General features: G+C 57.4%; 1 protein-coding gene across 6 annotated transcripts in view; it reads right to left on the reverse strand.

The window, feature by feature from the left end:
* STIM1 (stromal interaction molecule 1) overlaps positions 1-18,720 on the reverse strand; it is a 58,458-nt gene extending 39,738 nt beyond the window's left edge. For all 6 annotated transcript variants that reach the window (XM_034074356.1, XM_034074358.1, XM_034074357.1 and 3 more), the window contains exon 1: positions 18,490-18,720. In XM_034074356.1, coding sequence (XP_033930247.1) covers positions 18,490-18,598 — 109 coding nt within the window. In that variant the 5' untranslated portion in view covers positions 18,599-18,720. The remainder of the gene's footprint in view (positions 1-18,489) is intronic.
* Between the last annotated feature and the right edge of the window lie 230 nt (positions 18,721-18,950).

The following is an 18,950-nucleotide window of genomic DNA, read 5'->3' on the forward strand; positions in this document are numbered from 1 at the left end:
ATGCAGTTGTAACATACCCCAAATGAAGAAACCAGGGCCAGCATCTTGCCTACCAGTGATGAACCCAGTAACCACTGCCTCCTGAAGGGACACAAAAGACCTGTTCCAGCACCAGGTCCCCTCTTGGGGTGATAACATCAATGAGGGCTTAGTGGGCAGCAGGTCCTGCCCTCTGCATCACACACACAGGAACAGCCCCTGTCAGGCCCTTCCAACACAACCCCTGACACCTGCAGCAGTGCAAGCCTTGAAGTGAGTGTGACACCGCTGTGCAGGATGCTCCTCTTCCACAGAGCCCTAGCACAGCACTGATGGTTGCTGCAGCAGCTCCTGGAAGGAGACACTTGTCTGGTGCTCATCACTTGTCCCAGCCTGCTCCTTAGGTGTCAGACCACACTGGGATTCCAGGTACCCAAGGAGCTGACACCATCATCTCCACCCTCCCACCACCTTCTGAGTCATCCAGAGTCTTTTGTTTCTTCATCCCACTGGTTGGTGCCTCCAGGCCTGTTCTTTATCTGCCTCCATCATCTCTTAATAGCTGCAGTCCATCCTTCCCTTCAGAACAAAAGGACATTTGCCCTTCCCTGGGGTGTCCTGATGAGGGTCACTATCAGCACATGCCATCTGTACATCCCTTCTCCTGCCATTGTTCCCCATTCACACAGACCCACCTTCACCCCTTGGGGCTCCATCCCCACACCTGCAATCACCTATGCAATCTCCTGCCACAAGCTGCTGAAGGTGCCACCACCTCTGAGACCAGCCACAGGCACACAGGCAAAGCTGGAGTGACCTGGAATCATCACATCATGGAATGGGTTGGGATGAATAAAGCTCCTCCAGCCCCAACCCCTGCCAGGGCAGGGACCCCTTCCACTGGAGCAGCTGCTCCAAGCCCCTGTGTCCAGCCTGGCCTTGAGCACTGCAGGGATGGGGCAGCCCCAGGGCAGCCTGTTCCATGCTGGGTATGACCATACAGTGGGGTCTGCAGCAGGCAGGTAAAGGGGAATTCCCTGAAGTCTCCAGTTATCCTCTCAGAGCCCTGCAAGCAGGTTCTGAGGCACAGCTCACTGGTTCCTCCCCAGTAACCCAAGCAGAACCCTCACCCACCACATCAGTACCAGCAGCAGTTCAAAGATAGACTTTCCCCTTTGATAAAACACTTCCACGACACAAACAAACCCCTGCACCCACCTCAGATTAAACAGTCTAGAAATCATGTAAATGCAGCCAGGGTCAGGCCATGGCATCCCTGATACAGCCCTGAGGACAGGAACAACACCCATGGGTGCTGCTGCTGCAGGGTGCTACCAGAAACCAAAGCACCTTAGGGCAGCGTTCAGACAGGGCTGTGCAGAACTGGGGCAGATGTGCTGAGCTGGGGTGCTGGGGGCAGTTATCGCTCCTGGAAATGCCCTGATCCTGCAGGATCCCCATGACAGACCCAGGAGAGAGCCCAGTGATCCATGGAGGCTCCTGGCACACTCATCCCTTCATGTCACCACCATGAACCAGGTGATGGGGCAGCCACAGGCAGCAATGGGGACCAGTGATGTGCTGGAGAGCCACCAGCTCTGCTGCCATCCAAACCTCCAACACTTCCACACTCCCAATGGCTTCTCTCCTTGGTGTTCAGTTTATGCCCTGCAGTCAGACCCTCAGCACTGCCTGCAATCAGTGCCTTCACCTTCTCCATGCACCAGCACATGGCCTGGCTACCAGCAACGCTTCATCCCAGCGCTTCCAAGCATCCTCATTCTTCCCACAACCAGCAGCAAAGACCTTTGTAATCATGGAATGGGTTGGGATGAAGGGACCTTAAATCCCATCCAGCTCCAACCCCTGCCAGGGCAGGGACCCCTTCCACTGGAGCAGCTGCTCCAAGCCCCTGTGTCCAACCTGGCCTTGAGCACTGCCAGGGATGAGGCAGCCACAGCTTCTCTGGGCACCCTGTGCCAGCGCCTCAGCACCCTCACAGGGAACAGCTTAACCCTTGCTTTAATCCACTCTGCACCACAAGCCCCTGTTTGCCCTGCTGGGGTGGGGAGGTGCAGTCCTGGTCCCTCCCCAGAGCAGCTCTCAACATCCTCGCTTGGGTGCTCTGCCCTCAGAGCACCAACGTCACCCACTTCCTTCCTGAGCAGTTCCTGTTTGCTGCCCTCCAGCCCAGCACTGGGGAACACTTCTGGGCTGTCTAAATAAGATAGAAGAGTTGTTCCAGTACCACCCTAGGAGCAAGGAGGGTTTGCCCAGGTCAGCCAGAAGATACCACAGCAGCTCCTTCACAAGGTGAGCACCAGCAGCCAAAGTATCCCACAGGCAGGAAACGGATCCAATGAGCTGAAACAACTTGAGATTGGGTTACTCCATGATAACAAACTAAGGCATGGAACTGATTCCACCTTACACACTCCTTCCATCGTGTTGAACAAACCTGAGCCATTAAACCTGTACCTAACAGTGAAAGTCATCCACATTTGACCTTAGGAATGTCTTCACTCCCTGCCACTGTCCCTTCAGAGAATCCCAGCCTGGTTTGGGTTGGAAGGGACCTTAAAGCTCCTCCAGCCCCAACCCCTGCCAGGGCAGGGACCCCTTCCACTGGAGCAGCTGCTCCAAGCCCCTGTGTCCAACCTGGCCTTGAGCACTGCAGGGATGGGGCATCCGTTAACAGCTGATGAGCTTCAAGAACAACTTCACTGGAGACAGGGGAAGTTTCATCCATTCACTGAGCTCTGTTGATGCTGTGGTAATCTGGAACTCAACAGCATTGGCCACACAACCCAAGACAACACCAAACCTTTCCCACCCCTGAGGTATCCCCTTCTAGAGAGATTTACCCCTTCCCATGCCAGATCCAACCCATCCTTGTCTCCAGCAGTGCGGATGAAGCCACACCAGGACCTGGGACCGTGCACTGGATGCTCTACTCACATCACACACATTGTGCTAAGTGCATCAAATCATTGAATCAACCTGCTTGGAAAGGATCTTTAAGACCTGTTCCAACCACTCCCAGCACTGCCAAGGCCACCCCTAACCCACGGCACTGAGGGCTCCTGTATGCAGTGTGTGACCTCCGGCACCAGCCCCTGCTCTCCGGGACCTGGGATCAACCCAGGAGAGCAGAGCACAGCCAAACCCAGCCCCATAGGTACCGTGGAAGGCACAAACTCAGTGAGGGTGGGAAGGAATCAACGTCAATCCGGACTCCTGCAGCAGATGTGAGTCAGCCCCAGCCCACGGTGTGCTCGGCTGCGGTGCATGGGGATGCACAGCTCATCGGGAACTAATGGATGTTATTTCTGTGTGAAACAGAAACTGCTCAAAGCAGAAAGCACAGAGAGGATGAATCAGCTCAGCTCTGAGCCAGGCTGGGAGCTGGGCTGGGGAGAGAAGGCTCCTGAAGGGGAGAGCTGAGAGCAGCTCCAGTGCCTAAAGGGGCTGCAGGAAAGCTGGAGAGGGGCTTGGGACAAGGGCCTGGAGGGCCAGGCCAAGGGGAATGGCTTGAACCTGCCCAAGGGTGCCCAAGTCCTACAGCTCACAGGTAACTCAGACCAGCAGAACAAAGGATCCCCCTTTCCCCTCCCCAGGAGACTTGAGCAGCCCCAACATGTTTTCTCCATGTCACAGCATCCCCTCACACACGTGTGCACATACACTGCACCATGGCATGGTAAACCTGTACCACACACATGCCATGGGGTACATGTCAGATCATGGAACCAGGCTGGTTTGCATTGGAAATGACCTTAAAGCTTCCAACCCCTGCCCCGGGCAGGGACCCCTTCCACTGGAGCAGCTGCTCCAAGCCCCTGTGTCCAACCTGGCCTTGAGCACTGCAGGGATAGGGCAGCCTCCAGCCTGTGCAATGGGTTATCAATGAGCAGCTCCTGAGCTCCCAGTGAGTGCCATGACGGACTCGACATGATGCATCCCTCTCCATCACTTCCATGTTCCAAGGATGGAAAGCACCATTCAAAGCCACCACAGACACAAGGCCAGAGGCTCCAGCCCAGTTTGACCCATTCCAATTATTTCAACTGAACAAACAGGGTTTTTCCATAACTATGGACTCGGTAAGAAACTGGCCCCATGGAGTTCCAGTGAGCAGGATAAGTCACAGACGTCTTGGGAAGGGAACAGGAGAGCATGGTTCAGGGAATGACAGAGCTCTAGTCCCAGAGCAAGCACTGGATGTGCTTCCCCAGCACCACGGATGCTTGGGTGGGCAGAGCTGCACAAGGAGGGCAAAACATTCCATACAACCAACTTGTTCCTCAGCATCCCATAAAGCCTCCACAGAGGGGTTCACAGCTGAGGGGAACCCTGCATCACTCAGCACTCACCACCGCTGGCTATGGCAAGATCCCCACCAGAGCTTGTATTTAGGTTGGGACAGCAGAAAGTGTTTTCCCTCCTGTGCCATCCCTCCCTGCCTGTGTGGGTGCTGCAGTGCTCTGAGCTCCCCGGCTGCTGAAGCACAAATGGAAGAGATGGATGTGGTGATAGAGGCGAGGGAGGGGATGGCAGCAGCATCACCCTGCAGTGATGCTCCCTTCCCCAGCAGTGCCCTACTGGCCAGGACACCTTGGACCTGGGGCTGGACACAGCAACAGCATCTGATAGAGCAGTGCTCTTAAACCAACAAACTGAGGTGCCCCATCCCTGCAGTGCTCAAGGCCAGGTTGGACACAGGGGCTTGGAGCAGCTGCTCCAGTGGAAGGGGTCCCTGCCCTGGCAGGGGTTGGGAATGGAGCAGCTTTAAGGTCCCTTCAGTCTGGGATTCTGTGGTTCCTCTGAAGTTCTCTGCCACAGGGCTTTGGTGTGTGGAAAAGACATCAGAACATTCACTTCAAGCTGAAGCAAACAGCAGCCTGCAATAGCTCAGACCTGACGTGAGTAATCAACTCAAGTGTCCATTAAGCGCATGCAGAAACAGAAACACTTCATTTCTGTGTAAGGTAATTATGGGCTCCCTCAGCCCCCAGCACACAGGAGGCTATTTAGGGTACATGCTTCTAAATAAGAAAAACTAGGCCTGGAATACTATCTTTTCACCATAAATCACAACAGCCGTGGGAGGGAGCATGACACAAACCTCCTGACAGCAGATCGGGGCTCCGGTACCCACAGCCCAGATAAACACACTGCATCACCCAGCACGGGGGGACTCAATTAAACATCATTGCTTAAGAGAGCTTAAAATAGTTAAATGCAAACAGAAACACGCATCTGGTGTCCTCCTGATAGAGACATCAACGGGTACTTACGACACAGCGAGCGGCTGCCCGGCTCTCCCACGTACAGAGTGAGGATTTCATGGAGCTGGAGGAGCTGTGCTCAGTGCTGCAGGGAGCTGCAGCTGAACCGTCCTGGTAAAGCAGCCCATTAAAGGCTTCAGCCCCATCAGTGTCCATGCTCAGGAAGGAAATCCCAGCCTGGTTTGCACTGAAGGGACCTAAAAGCTCCTCCAGCTCCAACCCCTGTCACTGGAGCAACTGCTCCAAGCCCCTTCCAAGCCATTCCCCTTGGCCTGTCCCTCCAGGCCCTTGTCCCAAGCCCCTCTCCAGCTTTCCTGCAGCCCCTTCAGGCACTGGAGCTGCTCTCAGGTCTCCCCAGAGCACAGCAGAGGGGCAGGATCCCCTCCCTGAGCTGCTGCTCATGCTCTGGGGGTGCCCCCAGCACATGGGGGGGCTCTGGGCTCCAGTGCTCACTGCAGCCGGGTCATGGGGAGCTGCTCCTCAGGCTGCTCCATCCAGCACCCACAGAAGCAAACCACAGTGCCCATATTCAGGCCCCTGCTCCAGACACACAACTCTGCCTTAATACACGGACACACTGAGGGGCAAGGGGCATCCCAGCCTGGCTGCAGCCCCTCTGCACGGCCTCCAGCCTGAGATGGTCCTGGATGAGGTGATGGAGGTGCTGCTCTCAGCACCTGAGGCTGCTCTTCCCTCCGGTGGCCTGACGAACAGAGCTGCTGGTTATTAAGTGGTTGTATTTGCTAAGAGTCTCCTCTCTTCACCATGACCTCTGTCCATCCCCTCCCATCTCAGTATGGTCAAGCCATGCCCCCCGGGTGGCAATTCCTGCACCGATCCTGCCACTTGTGTCCCTGCAGGGACCAGACCCCAGAGCAGCAGCACCAGCCTAGAGCAACACATGGGTCTGTGAGAGGGAACCAAGCCTCAGAGCTCAGCTCGGGGTTATTGCAGCTCTGAATGGGCTGGGGTCACTGGGATCTGATATCACCATCACCATAAAGAACTGCATTTACCAAAGGCCCAACTCTGGCTGCCAGGAGAGCTCTGCCAGATCCCAGCACAGACACAGCTGCTTCCGCAGCACAACCCGGATGCTCTCAGTCTTATTTAGTTCCTCACCCAATAGGAAGGGGTGCTCTGTGGTGTGCTCAGGCACAGAACAGCACTGCAGGCACAGCACTATGGGGAAAGGTGCTGTGATTCCACCTCCTCTGCTTCAAACTGGGCAACTTTCCTTCACTGGAGCTTGGGAAAGGCACAACAATTGGTCAGCATGGAAAAAGGAGACCTCAGGTCAAGCCTGCACCTCACCCAGTGCAAACAGCAAGAGGAGACAGGATGGAGACAAGGTGGCTGTAAAACGGGTTTAGAACAGCAGGAACTGCCGTTCATTTACACTTTGGACACGTGGAGCTGTTGGAGCGAGGCCAGAGGAGGCCATGGAGCTGCTGCGAGGGCTGGAGCAGCTCTGCTCTGGAGCCAGGCTGAGAGAGCTGGGCTGGGGCAGCCTGGGCAAGAGAAGGCTCCTGGAAGGGGAGAGCTGAGAGCAGCTCCAGTGCCTAAAGGGGCTGCAGGAAAGCTGGAGAGGGGCTTGGGACAAGGGCCTGGAGGGACAGGCCAAGGGGAATGGGTTGGAAGTGGCTTGGAGCAGCTGCTCCAGTGGAAGGGGTCCCTGCCCAGGGCAGGGGATGGAGCTGGAGGAGCTTTAAGGTCCCTTCAACACAAACCAGTCTGGGATCCAGTGAACAGCCGGTTTCCCTCAATCCCAAAGGAATCACAAGTACCACTGCCAGAGTTAACAACTCACACATTTACAGCCTGAATAAGGAAGGGCTGGGGTGAAATGTCCTCCTCCTCTCACATCTTGGGCAACTTTCACCCCAGCACCAGGAGCAGTGCAGCCACATCCCTGCAGTTCCAGTGAGGCTGCACCAGGATCAGTCATGGAATCCTGGAATCCCAATGGAAGGGACCTCAGGGATCATCTGCTCCAAGCTCTCCAGGCACAGCATGACCCAGACTGGATGCTCAGCACCCTGGGCAGCCCCATCTTCAACACTGGGGAGTCACCACTGCCCCAGTGAGATTATTCCAATGGCTGCTTGTTCTCATTGGGAATGATTCTCCTGCTGTGTCCAGTGGGAATCTCCCAGCAGTAACTTGTGCCCATCACCCCTCGGCTTTCCCATGGACTCCTCATCCAAAGGGAGCCTCCATCTCCTCTGCAGCCTCCTTTACCTCCTGGCACATGGCTCAGGGCTCCCGGAGCCTTCTCTTCTCCACTGAACAGTCTCAGCTCTCTCAGCCTTTCCTCACTGCTGCCCTTGGACCATCTTTGAGGCCCTTCTCTGGCCCCTCTCCAGCCTGGCCCCAGCTTTGCTGTGCAGCAGGACCCAACCTGAGCCCATGCTCCAGGGGTGCCCTGAGCACACTGGGACAATGACACCTTCATCCCTGTGCTGATGCCCTTGGGGATGTTCCCAGCACCCTGATGGGTTTCCTTGCCTCAACCACTGCTCATTCCTATGGGGCTGGGGTCTCTCAGGACCCTTTCCCAGAGCTGCTCCCAGTCCCCAGCTTGGGCTGTGCTTGGGATTGGGCTGTCCCAGGTACAAGACCTGATGCTCATCCTTGTTGGACTCCAGCAGGTTCTTCCCAGCCCATCCCTGCTCACTGCCTTCCCTGCTGCTCCTCCTCCACAGAGCCTAAGTCAGGTGTAACCAAAGCTCCTGGTCCTGCCCGTGCTCCATCCTCAGCCCCTCAGGAGGGCATCAGGGAGGTGGCAGTGCTGGGATCTGGTGTCTGCACTCGGGGTGTCTGTGCAGGGACTTCCTGATGTCCCTACAAAGGGTCTGACTGCGGTGCAGGCAGAGGCTATGGAAGAGGCTGGGGTGAGGGGGAGCCCGCAGGGGAAGGACACCTCCACACAGCACAGCCACAGGGAGCACAGAGGCATCTCAGACACTTCACCTTGTCGGGCCCAGAGCTGAAAATAGCCACAGGATGGAAAACCAGTTGGACAACGGCTGCAGAGCCTGATCCTAAAGCAAACAAGGAGCAGCAGCCGGAGCCAGGGTGCAGGATGAGGGCTTGGAGCTGTCTCCTGATGAGCTCCATGTTTGGAGCTCCGGAGCGGTGCTGGACAATGTAAGTCCCATCTAGCACCCACTGCTTCAGCTGCCTCCCGAGCCCATGGAAAGGAGCAGGTACCTCTGGAGAGCAACTCCTCCATCCAACATGGGCAGCTGCAACACCCGCTTCTAGACTGGGAGACCAGTCAAGACTTCCAAGACCTAAAGGGGCTGCAGGAAAGCTGGAGAGGGGCTTGGGACAAGGGCCTGGAGGGCCAGGCCAAGGGGAATGGCTTGAACCTGCCCCAGAGAGGGGAGCCTGAGCTGAGCTCTGAGGCAGAAGCTGTTCCCTGGGAGGGTGCTGAGGCGCTGGCACAGGGTGCCCAGAGAAGCTGTGGCTGCCCCATCCCTGGCAGTGCTCAAGGCCAGGTTGGACACAGGGGCTTGGAGCAGCTGCTCCAGTGGAAGGGGTCCCTGCCCGTGGCAGGGGTTGGAGCTGGAGGAGCTTTGAGGTCCCCTCCAACCCAAAGCATTCCATGAGTCTATGATTCCATGAATCACAGATCCCCATCCCCACCATGATGGTACAGGAACAGCCATGCAGCTCAAGATACAGCTCCTGAATGACAATCTCCAAGGGCTGAGACCCACCCTCACCAAGGCACTGAAGCACATAACGTCTGTGCTCCTTTCCCAAGAGGAAAACCCCCAGATGTGGGATTCAAGCCAAGCGATCCCACCTCCCACTCCCTGTACCCACTGCTGTGAGCCAGAATCCCTCCTGCCGCACGGGAGCGGTGCCCTCAGGGTCCCATGAGTCCCTTTCCACCTCTTCTGGCCCAACAAGTTAAAACAGGGGAGAACCAGGAAAACCGGATGATCCACAAACAGGGAGCCCAGGTCTGCAGGAACCAGTGTGCTCCAGAGCAGCGCTGGAGGGCAGGACCTGCAGGTGCTGCTGCGCCTGCTCCCACAGATACAGCAGCTTCCAATTCATCTTCTCCCTCCCCAGGTTCTCACCTCCTGGAGCAGCAACTCCTTTATCCAGAGGGGCAACAGACGGGGCTTGAGTGCACCTAAGGCAGGTATAGCTGCAGGAGGGCCAGGCTGAGCTGCTCCCTCAGTAACCTCATGTCCCAGCATGGTGGCATCCCACTGCAGGTCACCTGGGGGCAAACCTGGAGCCTGGGAGGGCAGAATCTCTGTCCCAGAGCCTGGGCATGGGCAGCAGAGCAGGACGGGGGCTGCTCCAGCAGAGCCCAGCAGGATCCCACAGCAGGGTTCAGGAGCTGGCTGGGTTATCCTCACTGCACTGGAGCCCCAGAGCTCCTGCAGAACAAGCACAGCTCCTCCAGACCAGCACAACACAACACCCCAGGCTGTGAGATCTGCCTTAGAACACAAGGCTGGGAGCACAACCACTCCTGAGGAATCCGTAACAGCAGCGGCTCCAAAAACAGCATTTCAGGAACTGCTTCTCCCTCAAAAAGGAGCTTTCCCCTTCACCTGCCTGACTCCATCAAGGCAAACACAACAGCTTTCCCTGCAGCTCAGCCAGAGGTTCATCATGAGCTGCCACCCGCACAGCCCCGAGCACAGCATTGCTCAGCAGCTTTAACCCTCACTCCCTTCTCCCTTCCTGCACTGGCACAGGGGCTGCTCGGTTGTACTTCAGACCAGGAGCACTGTTACAGTCCTGGGCACTGTGCTCCTACCCCCGGAGAGCTGCAGCTCTCCAGGCACCAGAGCTCAAAACGTGAAGGAATAAGTTAAACCGAGCCTAAAACTCAGCCCTTCAGAGGAAAACGATGTCAGAACTCCTCGGCTACCCAAAATAGCTCCTTTTCTTACACAACATGTGGCACGAGTGTGTGTTTGCAAACAGACATCACCATTTCCTATCGGATTGCTCCTGCTCCACACTCTGGAGTCATGGAATCAGAGTGGTTTGTGTTGAAGGGAGCTTGAAGCCATTCCCCTTGGCCTGTCCCTACATCCCTTGTCCCAAGCCCCTCTGGGGGCATCTCCCATAGTAAAGGCTCACAACCCAGGTACCTGGCAGGCAGGGGGGGCACAGCTCCTGCTGCTGGTTCCCGAAGGCAGGAGCCCAGCTGGCCCTGGCACGGGAGCAAATGCGTTCTCCAAAGTGGAAAAATGGGTTACTTAAAAATAGGTCCATAATCCAAACAAACAAACATCCTGATGCCATTTCATAAAGATAAACCAAGCGAGCACAGAGGATCCACATACACAAACACACAGTTATCTGAACCACTTCCTTATCCCAGAATCCAGGATCAGGGAATGGTTTGTGTTGGAAGGGACCTTAAAGCTCCTCCAGCCCCAACCCCTGCCAGGGCAGGGACCCCTTCCACTGGAGCAGCTGCTCCAAGCCCCTGTGTCCAACCTGGCCTTGAGCACTGCCAGGGATGGGGCAGCCACAGCTTCTCTGGGCCTCAGCACCCTCAGCAGTCACACATGGGGCTCATTCACCTGAAGCTAAAGGAACAGTTAAAGCCTGCAGAGACCCACCTGGGTCAGGTCACACAAGCATCGATCAGCAGGAGATGGTCTCTGCTTCAGGCACATCAAACATCTCCCCAGCTCCTGAAGCAAGGTGAAGCACTCAGGGCAGGAGGTGAGGACACAGAAGAACCCAAAGGCTGCAGCACCATGTCATTGGGGAGAGCAAAGAGGCCAAAAGCCACATTATTAACAGTGCTTGGCTATGGCATAAAGAAGGGTGATCAGCTCTTCCTTTCCCATTGCGGAGCAGAGGGATTCCCAGCTCACACTGCACACGTTCACCCCACCAGCAGTTGAAGTCCTGTCCCCATCCCCATCCCAGCATGGCCAGAGCACCCCTGGCAACAAACCCCTCCAGCTCCCAAAGTGCTGCCTCCAGCCGGAGCCAGGAGGGAGCAGGACTCCCAGGCTCCAGCCTGCTCCAGAGCTTGGCTCTCCCCATGTAACCTGGGTTAAAAGTGAAGCTAAATGAGGAGCTGAACAGGTTTCTCAACACTAATAACCTGTGCAATTAGAGCTGGCAAAAGCAAAGTGCAGCTCAAGGGAGGAAAAGGGTCACTGAGCTTGGCACTGAACCTGGGCTTGGACGACGACACCGGGACAAGTGCCACGGCTTCCATCAGCCTCCATGCAGGACAAGCAGGATCGTTAGCAGCAGATGGATAACCTCATGGCAAACGGGTGCTTTCCAAGCCCTGCTCCTACACCCTCCGTCTTACAACCAGATCCACATGGAATTACCCTGGGATGACCTTTCCTTCCCTTCCTCACCACAAGCCAGGCAGGGCTTGAACTGAAGTCACTGCAGGTGAAGGTGGCTGCCCTGCAGCACTGGTTAAAGCACAGCGGGCACCCGAGGAACAGGGGGCACAACTCTCAGCAAGGACAGAATACCCCACACCCCCAGCCAGCCACAGACCGGCAGCAGAGAAGCAAACTGCTTGTCTTCCTCATTCCCTTTGGGATGGGGCTCCATTCGGAGACCATCAGCACCACAGACACTGCTGGCCGCTCCATAAGGGATGTCAGGAGGCTTCAGCACACATCAGGATTGCTGCTGTGGACTCCCAAGTGTCCCTGCACATCCTGGCCTCACCTGGCCAATGCAAAAGGCACAGTTTGAGGCAGGACGAGGAACATCTGCCATGGACCTGCCTGGTTTTCCCTGTGGGAAGTCATTCCAGGACTGCACATTGAGGGAGGAACCCGAGCTCCTCCTCACTCCACACGGTGGGAGAGCACAGCCAGAGCTGCTCAGGCTGCCATGGACCACAGTGGCCCTGAGGAAACAGGATTTGGGGATGGAGACATGGAAAAGCCTCAACAGCCACATCCAGCCTGGAGAGTCCCAGTTCTTCCCCAGGAATATCCAAGCATGAAGCTGAGTTACTGGGTCCCTGTGCAGAGCTGAGGGCTGTGCTTCCACAGCTCAGCCTCCTATAAGGAGTCCCATGGGAAAGCTGAGGGGTGATGGGCACAAGTTACTGCTGGGAGATTCCCACTGGACACAGCAGGAGAATCATTCCCAATGAGAACAAGCAGCCATTAGAACAATCTCACTGGGGCAGTGGTGACTCCCCAGTGTTGAAGATGGGGCTGCCCAGGGTGCTGAGCATCCAGTCTGGGTCATGCTGTGCCTGGAGAGCTTGGAGCAGATGATCCCTGAGGTCCCTCACAACCTGGGATTCCAAAATGAGTGTCATTCCCGAAGGAATTAAAGGCTGTGCAATCCATGGAGGTTTCCAGCCCTGCTGCAGAGGAACACAGACTATTTCCTGGCCATGTCTTCCAAGCATTCTCCAACCTCCTCCTTCCCCCTTGCCCATCCTGATGCTGCTCCTCACGTGTGCAGCTTCTGCTCAGTGTCAGGGGTACCTAGAGAGACTGAACAGGAGCTAATGAAGAGCTCCTATGGGGAGGGTGCTCTGACAAGCTGGGCCATGCTCCCCCTCAAGCTGAGCACCTGTGCAGGCTGCAGAGGATCTGGAGGCTTCCAGCACACAGGGGATGAATCCTGCAGCGGTTCCATTACACAGCACTGGGAGCATAAGGGATTACAGGTACCTCAATCAGCTTGTATCTCACCACCACTGATTTATGCTGATCTCTGCCTTCAAATGATAAGGCTTTGTCTTGAGGCATCCCAGAAAAGCATCTTACTCACTGCAAAGGGTGAAACTAGGGGCTCCAGCAAAGGAATAAAGGGCAAATGTGAATTCTGGCATCATGGTGGGTGAGGAATCTTCAGCACCACCGAATAAATGCTCTAATGGAATGCTCCATTAAGCAACTGGCAATGGTAATGTTTAAACTGGCGATGAAGGAGTCACCATCCACATGGGATCCACATCCAGCTTTCCACAGACACCCCTAAGTCCATTCTGCTCATGTCAAAAGATCTTGCTGCAAGTCCAAGGTCCAAAGCAGTCCCTTTCCAAGCGGGAGGCTTTGTAAGCAAGGATTAACTCACAGTAAACCCCTTCCTCTTGGCATGGGGAGCACAGGAGCTCCCAGCATCCTCACCCAGGAGGGAATTCTGCCCCTCTCAATGAATCCCTGGGTAAAGCCTGTGGTTGTGCCCCCTTCACCACCCTCACTTTAAGCACTGATGCTCTGTCTGCACGTGCAGCTTGAGCTCCAGGTGCTACAGGCAAGCACAGTAACTGCAAGCTTGTGCTCTCAGCTCCTCTGTTAACATCATCTTAATGCACTGATAACCCTGTTATAAACCCCCTGGCTGGGGGAAGAACCTCACCTGTTAAACATCACCTGAACAACAACAATGACTCCAGAAAACAGGCAATGCAGGGATCAAGGCACGGAAGGAGGAGGATGAGAACGGAAGGGAAAGAGGAGCTGCTGTGCCTTGGTATATAAGTAAATGCCAAACCCTGCTTTGAGGCAGTGAGGGTCCAGCCCCTGCCCACCCCCAGGCACTCATCAGCCACAGAATGGGTCGATCTCACCACACTATCCCAATCCCATCTTTTAACTGCTGCAGGAGACAGGGAAAATCCACATCAAGATCCCAAATCTGTCTAAATGAAGCCAGAAGAGGCATCAAAATGAAACCCCAGCCAGCCTCCAGCACAGGCAGAGCATGGCAGACGCATCCCTGTGGATGCAGCATCACTAAAAGCCATCTCAATCCCAAATGCAGCCAGGCTCAGGGGAATGCACACTCACACAGGGATGGAGCAGGCCTGAAGGCAGCAAAGACAGCTGCAGTGCAAGGATCACCATAAGGGAAGCAGGATGAATCCCGGTCATCCAAAGCCCAGCCCCAGCAGGCAGCATTCCCGGGATGTGCAAACACACCGGGAGGTCCCTGCAATAGGCAGCAGCAATACTTCAGTGTCCTCCTGCACTGCTCTGCACAGAAGGCAATCAAGGGAAAATTAATAGCAGCAACCTGCTCGATACTGGTTAATGTGATCTAATGAGGAACAGAGAGAGATCACTGTTTGTACTGAGATTGAATTAGCACACAATGGCTTGTGCTGGAAGGGAGAATACAGCTCTGGAGTGCTCAAGGCCAGGTTGGACACTTGGAGCAGCTGCTCCAGTGGAAAGGGTCCCTGCCCTGACAGGGGTTGGAGCTGGAGGAGCTTTAAGGTCCCTTCAACCCCAGCCATGCTGTGATCCCCTGATCAAACCAGTGAGCCTCAGGCTGCTGACACATCACAGCAAGGAAGTGGAAAGGGAATAACCCAACACCCCAAGGCAGCACCTGCACTGATGGCCACAGGGAGCTCCTCTTGCCCCTTTCAGAGGGGGGTGCAGAGAGGCTGGGGCTGGAGCTGCTGCCAGACAAACCCATGCTAAAAATAACCAGCAGCAGTGAAAACAATGAGGCCGAGCGAGAGGGAGCACATCCTGCGGGGCCTCAGCACCGGCACATGTGTGCTGCAGGGCAGCCCGGCCGGGGTGGGCTCAGGCTGCTGCTCTGCATGGCTCTGAAGCACAGTGCACCCCAGACCGGCTCCATGTGCCTGGCCAACGGCTCCTGTGTGTCTGGATGGGAACTGACCTCACATCTGATGCAGCAGGAAGGGGTTAAAGCCACGTCTGGCTCTGAACAAGCCTAAGCCAGGGGAAGGTCTGGTTCTCCCTGGAGTTCTGAGCTTCCTGCTCAGGGGGGACCTGAGAGCAGGTCCAGTGCCTGCAGGGGCTGCAGGAAAGCTGGAGAGGGGCTTGGGACAAGGGCCTGGAGGGACAGGCCAAGGGGAATGGCTTGAACCTGCCCAAGAGAGGGGAGACTGAGCTGAGCTCTGAGGCAGAAGCTGTTCCCTGGGAGGGTGCTGAGGCGCTGGCACAGGGTGCCCAGAGAAGCTGTGGCTGCCCCATCCCTGGCAGTGCTCAAGGCCAGGTTGGACACAGGGGCTTGGGACTGGATGATCTTTAAGCTCCCTTCCAACACAAACCACTCTGGGATCCTATGATAAAACCACCCCTTTTCGAACTCTTATTTAGGAATCATCTTAGGAACCAGAAGCACACAACATCCTCACCAGCACACAATACCCTCACCAGCACACAGTATCCTCACCAAATGATGCTGATGCACAACCCAAGTGTGCCCAGAATCAAAGCTACGGAGCCCAAGGAGCCCCTGCTGCTGCACTCACTTCTGCTCCCTGCAAGCACTTCCCTGCACATCCTGAACCATTCCAGGGCACAGTGACCAGCACCATCACCTCTCTTCTCCTTAGCTCATGCCCTGTGACAAACCCGAACACTTCCCTTCTGAAACCCTGTCCCAGATGAGCGGTTTCAGGAGCCCATCACACACCCTGAGCTCATGAGCCCACACTGCCATGGATGTGTGCATCCAACCCCAGCCTCACCCACTGCTTCCAGGGAACACCGGCATGTGCCCAGGATCCTCCTGCACTGCTACAGCTCTAGGAGCTCCAGAGCTAATGGCCAAGTGACCGCAGAGGCAGCATCAGCTTCAGGCTGTGGTAGCAGAGAGCAGCGAGCCCCAGGCAGGGCACGGGGCTCTTACAGTGTGAGTTACCCACGTCCATCCACACGCCTGGGGTTCAGCCTGTGAGCAGCCATCCCCTGCAAGCTCCATGTGCTGCCCTGCAGGGTTTCCAAGCCAGAAGGAGCTAAATACACCAGCAAGAGCTGCAGGAGCAGCCCAACCGCAGCGGGGCTGTCAGGGCTGGGGCTGCTCCCTGCTCTGCCTCTGCTCAGAGCAGCTGAATCACCAGGGCTGCCACACTTCTGCAGGGCCTCCAAAAATAACTGCGCTGGAAATTCCTCGGAGGCACAAACCTTCACAAGGACTGCAGAGATCCAGTTTCCTTAATGGAGCGCACGGGATGGGAACGGCCTCAGGATTTAGGATCACAGAGGAATCTACAGAGCAGCTTCCCACAGAGCAGCATGCAGGGGGCAGTGGGCAGGGAAGGAATCCCCCCAGCCAGCACACAAAGCACCGTGTGGCCGGGATGAAACAACCTGCCAGGAACCAGACACCACGTTCCCGATCGTTCTCCTGATACCACGTTCCAGGACTCACCAACCAGCTCCATACACGAAGCCAAACTCCTGCTTAGCAACGGCGCTGCGGCCACTTTCATCCTGCACCTTCCACTGTAACCAAAGCCTCCCATCAGCTCCAGTGCCCAGCCCGGCTCACACACCATCACCCTGCAGGGCTGGAGATGCTCACCACCCGCTCTCACCACCCCACACCAGCACATTATCCCTTGTGGAAACCTGTGCCTGGATCCGGAGTGGATCCAGGATGTGGAAGAGTGAAGCCACCGTGGTGCTGACAGCCCTGGCACACACAGTGCTCCATGCCCTCACACACACAGCTCCATGTCCTCACACACACAGCTCCATGCCCTCACACACACAGCTCCATGCCCTCACACACACACAGCTCCATGCCCTCACACACAGCTCCATGCCCTCACACACACAGCTCCATGCCCTCACACACACAGCTCCATGCCCTCACACACACAGCTCCATGCCCTCACACACACAGCTCCATGCCCTCACACACACAGCTCCATGCCCTCACACACACAGCTCCATGCCCTCACACACAGCTCCATGCCCTCACACAGACAGCTTCATGCCCTCACACGCAGCTCCATGCCCTCACACACACAGCTCCATGCCCTCACACACAGCTCCATGCCCTCACACACACAGCTCCATGCCCTCACACACACAGCTCCATGCCCTCACACACAGCTCCATGCCCTCACACACACACAGCTCCATGCCCTCACACACACAGCTCCATGCCCTCACACACACAGCTCCATGCCCTCACACACAGCTCCATGCCCTCACACACAGCTCCATGCCCTCACACACACAGCTCCATGCCCTCACACACGCCTCTCCATGCCCTCACACACAGCTCCATGCCCTCACACACACACAGCTCCATGCCCTCACACACACAGCTCCATGCCCTCACACACACAGCTCCATGCCCTCACACACACAGCTCCGTGCCCTCACACACAGCTCCATGCCCTCACACACACAGCTCCATGCCCTCACACACACAGCTCCATGCCCTCACACACACAGCTCCATGCCCTCACACACACACAGCTCCATGCCCTCACACACAGCTCCATGCCCTCACACACAGCTCCATGCCCTCACACACAGCTCCATGCCCTCACACACACAGCTCCATGCCCTCACACACACACAGCTCCATGCCCTCACACACAGCTCCATGCCCTCACACACACACAGCTCCATGCCCTCACACACAGCTCCATGCCCTCACACACACAGCTCCATGCCCTCACACACACACAGCTCCATGCCCTCACACACACAGCTCCATGCCCTCACACACACACAGCTCCATGCCCTCACACACACAGCTCCATGCCCTCACACACACAGCTCCATGCCCTCACCGCCCCGCTCGCAGCACACCAGCACCGGTGCTGTGCGGTCACCGCGCACCTCCGGAGCTCAGGATGTGTCCCAGCACCAGTGGTTACAGCCGGTCTGAAGAAGCAGGCTCCGGCGCTGACCTCGGGCCCCGGCACAAGGACACGCGGTGCCTCGGCCGGGGCTGGCCCTGCTCGGCCGGGAGCTGTACCCTAACCCGGTGGGCCTCGGGCTGCTCCTTCCTGGTTGTGTGGGGATCTGGGGAGGAGGGCAGGGAACAACGGGAGCTGGGGCCTGGGTCTGCTCCTCCAGCCTGGAGGTGGCGGAGGCCGAGCGCACGGTGCGGGCTGGAGGCAGGAGCGGGCCCGGGCCCGTCCCTACCCGAGGTAACGGCCGAGCCCCGCCGCAAAGCGCCCCATGCGGGGAGGGCCGGAGCACAAACCGGGGTTGGTTTGGGAGCTCCGACCCTGCCCCCGGCCCTGCGGGTCTGCGAACGCGGCCTCAGCAACCGGACACCGGGGAACTCAACGGGGCTTGGAGCGAGGGGTGCAGTGGAAGGGTCCCTGCCCACGGCTGGGGGCTGAGGAGCTCCCTTCAGCCCAGCCCATGGCACGGAGCAGCAGCGCGGCCCAGGAGCCGTCCATGGCACCGGGTGATGCCGGATCCCCGGTGCGAGGAGGGAGGGACGGGAGGGGGGTGACCGGTACCGAGCCGGGGACCGGGCCGGGCCTCACCTGCAATAGCGCTCTCGTCCAGGTGGGAGCCGGGGGGCCGCTCCCCGCGGCCCTGCTGCAGGAGGAGGCCGCACAGCACCCACAGGGCCACTCCCGACCGCACATCCATTTCCGCGTCGGCCTCGCCGCTTCCCCCGCCGCTGTCAGCTCCTCCTCGGCATCGGCCCCGCCGCGGGCCCGGCCGCTCGGCTCCGCTGGCTCCGGTGGGCTCCGGTGGCTCCGGTGGCTCCGCTGGGCTCCGCGCTCCACTGTCGGCAGCGGCTGAAGGACCGAGTGTTACTCCCGGTGTTCCTGCCCGGGCGCCGCTTCCCCGGCACGGACACGGCCAACGCCACCGGCCCGGCGAGAGACACCGGATCCGGGCTGCCCCCCCCACCCCGCAGTGGTCTGTCCCGGCAGAGCCCTCCCCCCCGCAGCAGTGGTCTCTGCCGGGACAGCCCCGCTCCCCCTGCCCAGCAGTG

This window comes from Melopsittacus undulatus, chromosome 2, assembly GCF_012275295.1.
Source record: "Melopsittacus undulatus isolate bMelUnd1 chromosome 2, bMelUnd1.mat.Z, whole genome shotgun sequence".
In the NCBI taxonomy this organism is placed as follows: Eukaryota; Metazoa; Chordata; class Aves; order Psittaciformes; family Psittaculidae; genus Melopsittacus; species Melopsittacus undulatus.